We start from the raw sequence: 8,164 nt of genomic DNA, 5'->3' as shown, positions 1-8,164 counted from the left end.
GGGGCCGCGCCGTGGCACGGTGCCGGCGGCTCCGCGCGGGGCCCTGCCCTCGGGTTTCCCTTCTGTTTCTCCGCTCCGTGGCGAGGATGCGGGCCGCCGACTGGTGCCTGAGCGCGGCGGGCGCTGCCCTCGTCATGGCCACCTCCAGCGACCCGCGGCACCCGGCCGGAAACGTGGCGGACGGGTGAGGGCTGCGGGCTGCGGCCGGCCGGGCCCCTGCGGGCGCGGAGAGCCGCATCGCTGTGAGCCGTGCGTGGTAGCGCTGGACGGTGCTCGTGTCGCCCTTCTGTGACCTGAATTCTGCGGCCCCGCTGTCACGCAGCCCGATTTGGGGTTACAGCACCCCAAAGAAAGAGGCTTTCCCGTTCTTTGTTCCGTTTCTCGAGGGGGGAGATCTCTTGGAAGATGGCCGTAAGCAAAGAGCCACAAGGGGTGGTTTTGTGCTGTTCTCTCCACAGAAGTTCCGAAACGTTCTGGACGACAACAGGGATGTTCCCACAGGAGTTCATCATTGGCTTTCCCAAACGTGTGACCGTCAGCAGAGTGGCGATCCAGTGCTACCTGGGTAAGGGCTCCTGGAGCAGCAGGTGGCTCACGTTCAGGGCACACGTCTGCTCAGCTATACCTCCTCAAAGCGCCGTTTTATTATTGAACAGTCACATTTAGCACGCTAATGCATCACAGAACCATTAAGGCTGGAAAAAACCTTTCAGATCCCCACCCCCCCCTGTGCCCACGTCCCTCAGTGCCACATCCCCACGGCTCTGGAACGCCTCATGGATGGTGACCCCTCACCGCTCCCTGGGCAGCTGAGCATCACTGCTCTTCCTGAGAAGAAATATCTCCTGACACCCAACCTGAACCTCCCCTGAATAATAAAGATACAGCTTAACAAAACAGTTGATCTCCACATCTGTTTTGCTTCTGTAGATGTTTCAGAAAAGATGGATAATCGGCCCCACCTGCATACTGTATTATTGCAGCACCTTAAGGTTATCTTTTGTAGCACAGTGATGTCTGATCCATTTTATACACAGAACTGCAATACTTACTGTTTTAATGATTAATTCTGAGCATTGACTTTTATAATTTTACTTCTTAAAGTAGAGACCAAAAGGACTGACCTGAGGTCAGAGCATGGGGACGGGCTCTTGGCCATCAGCTGGCAACTTGTCATTGGTTGTCTGCCCTCAAACGTGAGCGTGGTGGTTGTCTCATAGTCCTGTGCCCTACGTTAGAGCAGGAATTAATTGTAAGATGCTTTGTAGATGAAACATCATGCAATAAACTTAAAGATCGGTGAGCCTCAGGGTTTATGTTGATATTTTAAATGCATGTGTATTTTAGTGCGGACCTTAAGGATTGAAAGAAGCGTATCAAAAGACCCAGTAGACTTTGAAGAGTGCATTGAAAAAGGTAAGGTTCTGAGCCTGAAGTGGTTCCAGCCCCAGAACAGTGTCATGCTTTGGTAGAGCCTTGTCCCCTACATTTCTTTTGTTATTTTCAGTTAGTCTTTTCTATGATGTATTTCACAGGAATCCCAATTTCCTTGCAGAAGTTCCTGGTGACATTATACTGCGGGGTAGTCCTTGCAGTCAGGTATTTACGTTTTGACAATAGTTGCCTGAAACACTTTGGTGCTGACTGGAGGGATCTGTCTCTTCTCGCTGAACAGTGTCACATTTTTGGAGTTCCCCATCTGTATCCCCAAACATCCACTGAAAACATGGATGCTGGAAAATAGCTGGGCTTCCTCTCATGTAGCCTCATGCTGTGCAGTGCCATTTTCTCAGCTTGAAAACTGCCTTTTCAGATGGCTAATGGTTAACAAATGTACTGGGTAACAGTGCATTTTTTGCTTTCTTGTAAGGTCAAGTCTTAATTTTATGCCTTTGATTAAAAATGCAGCATATCAAATTATGCTGCTTAGATTTTAGGGAGGTTCTGTTGATCCGCACAGATGAAACTACCCTGTTTATTGTTACTGATGCACTTTTAATTTTTCAGTGAGTCCTTTTAGCTCCATGTGTGTTTATTGGGCGTTTGTATCAGGCTTGATTATTTTGTTAGAAGTTAATTTAATAGACATTTAAGTACATTTTATGAACGCTGATAGGCTGCTGAGCTGTTTGGAGATGTAGAATGCTGTACAAGGGTTACAGACATTACTTGTACACTCTTTCATTTAAAAAATTGAAAACAGACTCATATGGTATAATAGAGTGCCTTTTCCTGCTTTGTTATGTATTCTTTTAAATGCCCCTTGGGTGATGTCCTACAAAACAGTGTAATGAGTTGTATTTTTACACTGGGATATTGCAGAAAGTATTTGTTCTCTTAAATCACCTTGTAAAGAACAATTTCTGTGTGTTGTATCAGTTCACGGTCCTTAAATTCTCATGGACTCTTATTCTGGTGGACATTTTTCACAGCACTGCACCCCGTTCCTTATTATTTGCTGAAAAAAAAAATGTATTTTCTAGATTTGCAACACACAGAAGGACAGCTTCAAATGGAAGAGTTTCCAGTGAGTATACACGGGATGCACCATGGTGCTTCATGGGATAGGATGTCTAAGCTGGGTGTAAGCTGTGACGAAAACGCGATCGTTGCCAAGCTGACATGAGATGTAGGGATTTATCAGTTGTGGAATGTCATTGCCTGCTTCTCTGTTGATTATGGTGTGAAATTGCACCTGCATTCTGCTCCTAAGTGAGTGACAGAGCTCTCTCCAGAAGAGTGGCAGTGTGTCCTCCCTCAGCTGTTGTCTTGAGGGCTGCAGTATTAAGGGTGGGAAGGGACAGCTGTTTGGAATTGCTCTCGTCCGAAGAAGCTCTGAAGCTGCATATACTAGAAGAACTTACCTGACATTTAGGAAATAATCATCTCTATCTTTGTAACACGCTTCTGCAAGTAGTTTGATAGTTCTGTTACTACTGGGAATGAGCTGATGTTGTGTTTTTTCTTTACAGCTTCCTGATTTCCAGGCCACTTATTTGCGATTCATCATCAAATCTGCCTTTGATCACTTTGTGTCAGTGCACAGGGTGATGGCAGAGGGCACAGCAGAAGACACTTAAGTCTGGCTTAAATTTGTACCTCATCTTTTTGGTCTTATATTTTGATATCTCTGTCAAAGGAAATATTTATTACAAGCTAGTATTAAAGTGTTTTTGAAGATACAGAGGTAGTACGTGTTAACCATCAGTTTATTATATTGAACACAGTGCTCTCATTAATTGTAGTAAGAGATTTTATAACCTAGAGTGTTAAAAAAACTTGAATGTAACCAGATCCATTTAAATAACTGTGTTTAGCTCACGCTTTCTTAATACATGAATTAAAACTCATTTTTCTGTGAGATGTTTCCCTTGCATTCTGAGTAGAAAAGGTGTGAAAAACTTAAATGTCAAAGAAGCTCTTCAGAAGTTCTTAATTGGAAATTTTCTCATCAACTCAAACTGTTTAATAGGATGAATGGAAGCTACCAGTGCTTGTAAATAACCAGGAGGAAAAAAACAAGCGAGAACCATGGTGGTCTGAAAGGTTTGTTTGTTTATTTGTTTCCATGATTGAGACCAATCCTTTGTTTCTAAAAATATTTTACAAAATCAGGTCACAGCTGTCTGTGCTTTATGCTGTGACCGTCATAACAAATACTATAGAAACAAATGTCAAGAGATTGTCTCATTCAGAAGCCTTCTAAAGTGAGTGAAACTGAATGTTTAGAAAAATGGTGTGTATACAAGAGAGAAACTTAATAATGTGAAATCAGTTGTTTTGCATGACATTGGCTCTTGCAAATGGCACCACCCCTAAGGCTTGTCCTGCACCGTAGGAATGTGGGTGTTGGTATCCAGTCATAACAGCTCAATGGATTCCAGTGGCGCAGGAAGATGGACGTAAGCACAGCAGCTGAGGTGGCTGTGATAGACCTGAACATCTCCAGACACACAGATGATGAACCACGTTACAGATGGTCTTCAAATGCACTTACATTATTCTCTTTCTAGTTGTTTCTAGTATCTTGAGATTTTGGTTTTTTTAACTCTTAGGTCTATGAAAACTGATCCATTGAGCTTTTACATCCAGATAGTCTTTGCTCTGATGTCCTCTTTCTATTTCAGTTTTCCCAGGACGGTGCGTATTTCCTGGGGGTGGTAATTCCAAGGCCCCACTCCTCCCTGCAAAGGCAATAAGTTATACAGTGAAGCTCAGACACACAGAGCAGAAGTCTTTATAGCTCAGTGCTTAAATCAGAACGGCGGGTGGCTGTGCTTGGGCTTCCTTTGCTTGGCAGCCGTTGTGCAGGAGATGGTGTGTGCACAAGTCACACCCTGCTGTGTAACTGGGACAGGGCCCGTGTCTGGCTCCTGCAGCTGGGGAGTGTGCCTGGATCTTGCATTTAGATGTAGCTAGGTTTTCTAATAAGCCACAAGATAAATATTTGAGCAGGACTGAGGTGTACATTAAATATGTACATTGTGAAGGCCCAGACTGGTTTTGCTGCAAGTCCTTTTTTTCCCCTATGGTTACAATGAATTGTGAAACGACTAGCTATGAAACAGAGTGAAATACTGACTGCTGAATAGAATGTAAGACATTTTAACAGTTGAGGATCTCAGTATGTTGTGCTTGTTATTGTTGGTGGTTTTTACCTTGTAGATAACATTCCCTGCTTGAAGTACATACAGTCTTTCTGGCAGTGCTGCATATTTTGAACTGCTCGGGTTTTCCATTGTGTCTAAAACCACTGGACATAAGGGATTCTTCTGCTGAAGAAATTGTGCTGCAGTTTTTCGATCCTCAAGGCTTCTGTGATTTTTAATAACAGCATTGTTTTTGAAGGCCCATCCATCTAAAGCAAATGAGAAAGGTATTTAGCAATGCAGTTCAGGTGTTGGGGTAGAGATGTACTGTGTCATGTATTGCAATTTTCTCCTGACAACAAAATTTGCTATGAAATGAGACTTCTTAGAGTGTGAGAATGGTACAGCTTTGAAAATAAATGATCCCAAGTTTCTTTACTCTGAACAAACAGTATTCCCATTTGTCCTGGATTCAGAAACACCAGGTGTATTTTAGCTGAAATTTTCCCACCTAAGCCCAGAAGGATACCAGGTATGGGAGCTATAGCCCACCTGGATAAAGTTTGCCAAAATTAGTGCTGCAGAGAAGGGGGGTTTTTAAATAAGAAGTCATGATATTAGCTGCTCCCTGCTCACTTAGCACAGTTTCAGCAATAGCACCATTCATTCAGCTTGACTCTACCATTTAAGCCTATTAAAAAAACCAATTCCAATCTGGGATAAATACACTGGGTAGAAGGCACATCCTCCTTCTTCAGAAATATTCAGATACACATTTGCATACAAGTTCCTAGGAAAGGAGAAACATGTAAACCATTTTAACGACTGGAGTCTGCATCTCAACTACTGTAAATAACGTGTTGTTAAAAAAGTGACGTTTTAGAAAACCACCTCAATCATGGGCTAAAAATCTCTGCCAGTGTCTTAGCTCAGTGTAGATAAATATGTGTATGCTCTATTCTCTTTATTTTTTCCCCAAAGGAGCTGTACTAAGACCAGGAGGAAGTTTTGCACAGCTTTAACTGTGTGCTTTGCTTCACAGAGATGAGTGTCTTCAGCGGCAGCGCCTCAAGTCAGATGTGTGAGTGAAGTCCTTGGGGAATCAAGGGCAAAAAGTGCTGCCTAGGTTCAATGTTATTGTCATTGATTCTTGATTGTTTGCAGTTCCCTCCTCTGCTAAATTACTTTTCTTCCTAAAGGGAATGTTATATATCAAAAGTTCTGGTAGGTGCTGATGTGATTATTTGTACTGTACCTACTGCGTGAGCTTCTTCAATGTAGATGATAAGGAAATCTGCTACAGAGCTGAAATCTTTGACAAGTCTGTTGAACTCATGAAAGTGTAACATAAATGAAGGTCAGGTGCAGCTTCCAAAATTGAGGATTAAAGGTCGGTTATCTGGAAGAAAAACGTGGGACACTTTGTGGTTACATCGATGGAGGGAGGAAGGACAGAACTAAATTAATACACTGAGTTGAGCCTCTGCCACAGTGTTTCCTGTGTGACTAAATCACTTGTCACATAACTTTCTTCCTAGGACATTGAAACTGATAGCAGAACATCTGTATCACCAGGTTTCTCTACAAAACAAGCATAAGGATGCTTGCTTTTCCTTCAGCTGAAGCTGACTGGTGCAGGTTCCATCCAATAGTGAGCTTAACCAGGGAGCATCCTTTCCTGTGTAACACCTGGCAAAGGCAGAACGTACCCTATAGACAGATGTCTTCCCTTGTGTTATCATCACAAGAACCGTTTCTCAAGCTACCAGCATTTTGGCTTAGGGATCAAAAATGGATGTACAGGATGTGGCACCTCACAGCCTCCTTGACATCCTTCATGTGAAGGAATTTTAAGAAGTATTAAATGTGATCGTTCTGGAAAGTTTCTTGAAGGACACTGATTCAGAGATGGATGTCTAAGCACAAATTATGAATTCTTTTAATGAACCTTCCAGACATTTTTTTGTGGTGTCATTTGTAGCTGAGCTGAGTGAAAGCTGCAGCCCTCTCAGTCATGCATCACAGGCTTGCATGCTTTCAATGTATTTCTGCAATTTCCTGTCCAAACAGAACTTTGCTTATATATTTATCAAACTAATGCTACCCAAGCCTGGGGCAGAAGTATCTATGCAGTTGCTTACAAATTAGCACATGCGTACCCACATTTGCTAGCATCTGTTCAACTGATTGCAGGGTTCAGTTTAAGAAAACTTGCAGGATTTTTAGTCTGTGGTCATGCTAGATTATCTCAAGTGCGTTCGAGATGTTCCTTCTGGCTGAGTTTAGCTTCACAAGCTGCTGCTAGCATAGATTTGCATCTTAAAGAAGCTAAGAAACAGGGTGCCTTCCTGTAGGTACTGTGTATGTACTGCTGTTTCTATCTTGCAACTCTATTTTATTTCTCTGTCTGTCTTTATATATACACATATAAATTAGAAAAGCAGAGTTGGAGAAGGATTTAATCCCTCCCATGGAGACAGAGACTGCAGCTTAATGATTAATTCCATGTTCTACAGAGATTTCAGTGGGAGGCAGAGGACAAAGTACAAAGCAACTTCTGCTTAATTTCTAGCTCCTTTAAATCTGCAAAAACACCCTGTGCTTTCTAGGCTTTAGCCTGGCTTCTGGGACTTTCCTTACGTGCAGGCAATGCCAGCCAACGGTCGTGACTCACTGCATATGGTTCTGATTCTGGGTCTTATCTTCTGAAGAGAAACAATTATCTTGGCTGTCAGGATTTCTAGGAAGGGACAGGCTTTTGCAAGATCTCTATGAGCTCACTGGCGTGCAGGGATATTGTATGTGGGACAATGAGCTGGTTACTTCAAGGGATCAAGAGGCAGAGAGCTGAGAGTGCACGGCACAGCAGCCCAAGGTAACAGCATTCATTTGAAGGCAGAAATGCACTGCTTGTCCTCAACCCCTCGGCAGCCTCTTGTCCTCATAGATCCTTCTAACAACCCCAAACCGGTACAAGGGTGATGTACTGACCTCGCATGAAACTCAAGAGCTGCCGGATCTCCCCATTTAGAGCCACCACCGGTGTGTTGGGAGCAGGGTGTCCCTCGTAGGCTTCGTCCTCCAGCCTCCTCCACTTCACTTTCAGCACAAAGAGCAAATACTGGAAGCTGAAAAAAGTCGGCCCCCAGTTTTCGTAGCTGAACTTTGGGTTCTGATTCATTCTGCTCTTTTCTCCCAGCTTTAGGATGTATCTTTTCATGGTGTCAGGGAACAGGATCATCATGGTTTTACCAACAACAACAGACAGAGTAACCTGCAAAAGAATCAGGAGTTTCTGTAGTAGCACCTTGATGCTGAACATCGTGCCTGAGGTCTGGCTGCTTCAAAGTGACCACAGCGTGGCAGCGAGGGCAAAGGCAGTGAGGTGGGAAAGGGGGCGGGGAGTAATTTCTAGTGTTTGGCTGAACTTCTGCCTCGTCTCGAACTGTTCTGCACTTTTAAGTGGGCTCCAGCGCCTGCCTGAGCGAGGAGCCCGCAGCTGCACTGCCCCCATTCACAGCAAGGCAGCAAGGCAGAGGTTCCTGGTGCAGCTCACAGGTGTGTACATCATTAAT

The 8,164-nt window shown here is 43.7% G+C and overlaps 2 protein-coding genes across 2 annotated transcripts; one reads left to right on the top strand and one right to left on the bottom strand.

Moving 5' to 3' along the window:
• The first annotated feature begins 54 nt into the window (after positions 1 to 54).
• On the top strand, positions 55 to 3,361 carry HSPB11 (heat shock protein family B (small) member 11). Its single transcript, XM_042819440.1, has 5 exons — positions 55 to 184; positions 459 to 565; positions 1,348 to 1,416; positions 2,484 to 2,527; positions 2,973 to 3,361. The coding sequence occupies exons 1-5, from the start codon at positions 87 to 89 to the stop codon at positions 3,078 to 3,080; spliced, it is 426 nt and encodes a 141-aa protein (XP_042675374.1). The 5' UTR covers positions 55 to 86; the 3' UTR covers positions 3,081 to 3,361.
• Positions 3,362 to 3,540: 179 nt separating this feature from the next.
• On the bottom strand, positions 3,541 to 7,974 carry DIO1 (iodothyronine deiodinase 1). The gene is made up of 4 exons (XM_042819439.1): positions 7,581 to 7,974; positions 5,845 to 5,988; positions 4,659 to 4,858; positions 3,541 to 4,184 (listed from the first exon to the last, which is right to left on the bottom strand). Exons 1-4 carry the CDS (start codon positions 7,909 to 7,911, stop codon positions 4,119 to 4,121), a joined length of 741 nt encoding a protein of 246 aa, XP_042675373.1. The 5' UTR covers positions 7,912 to 7,974; the 3' UTR covers positions 3,541 to 4,118.
• Positions 7,975 to 8,164: the final 190 nt, after the last annotated feature.

The sequence above is a fragment of the Centrocercus urophasianus genome, unplaced genomic scaffold (assembly GCF_019232065.1).
Source record: "Centrocercus urophasianus isolate 14NV4802_14NV808 unplaced genomic scaffold, USGS_Curo_1.0 seq_18, whole genome shotgun sequence".
Taxonomy (NCBI): Eukaryota; Metazoa; Chordata; class Aves; order Galliformes; family Phasianidae; genus Centrocercus; species Centrocercus urophasianus.
The sequence above is the reverse complement of the archived record's forward strand: the minus strand, read 5'-3'. Positions and strand labels throughout refer to the sequence as shown.

Bases quoted from the DNA above. Each gene is read 5' to 3' on its own strand.
- HSPB11 (XM_042819440.1), top strand. From the start codon at position 87: ATGCGGGCCGCCGACTGGTGCCTGAGCGCGGCGGGCGCTGCCCTCGTC. The intron at 185-458 runs GTGAGGGCTGCG...TTCTCTCCACAG, and splicing joins GCCGGAAACGTGGCGGACGG to AAGTTCCGAAACGTTCTGGA. The intron at 566-1,347 runs GTAAGGGCTCCT...TGTGTATTTTAG, and splicing joins GGCGATCCAGTGCTACCTGG to TGCGGACCTTAAGGATTGAA.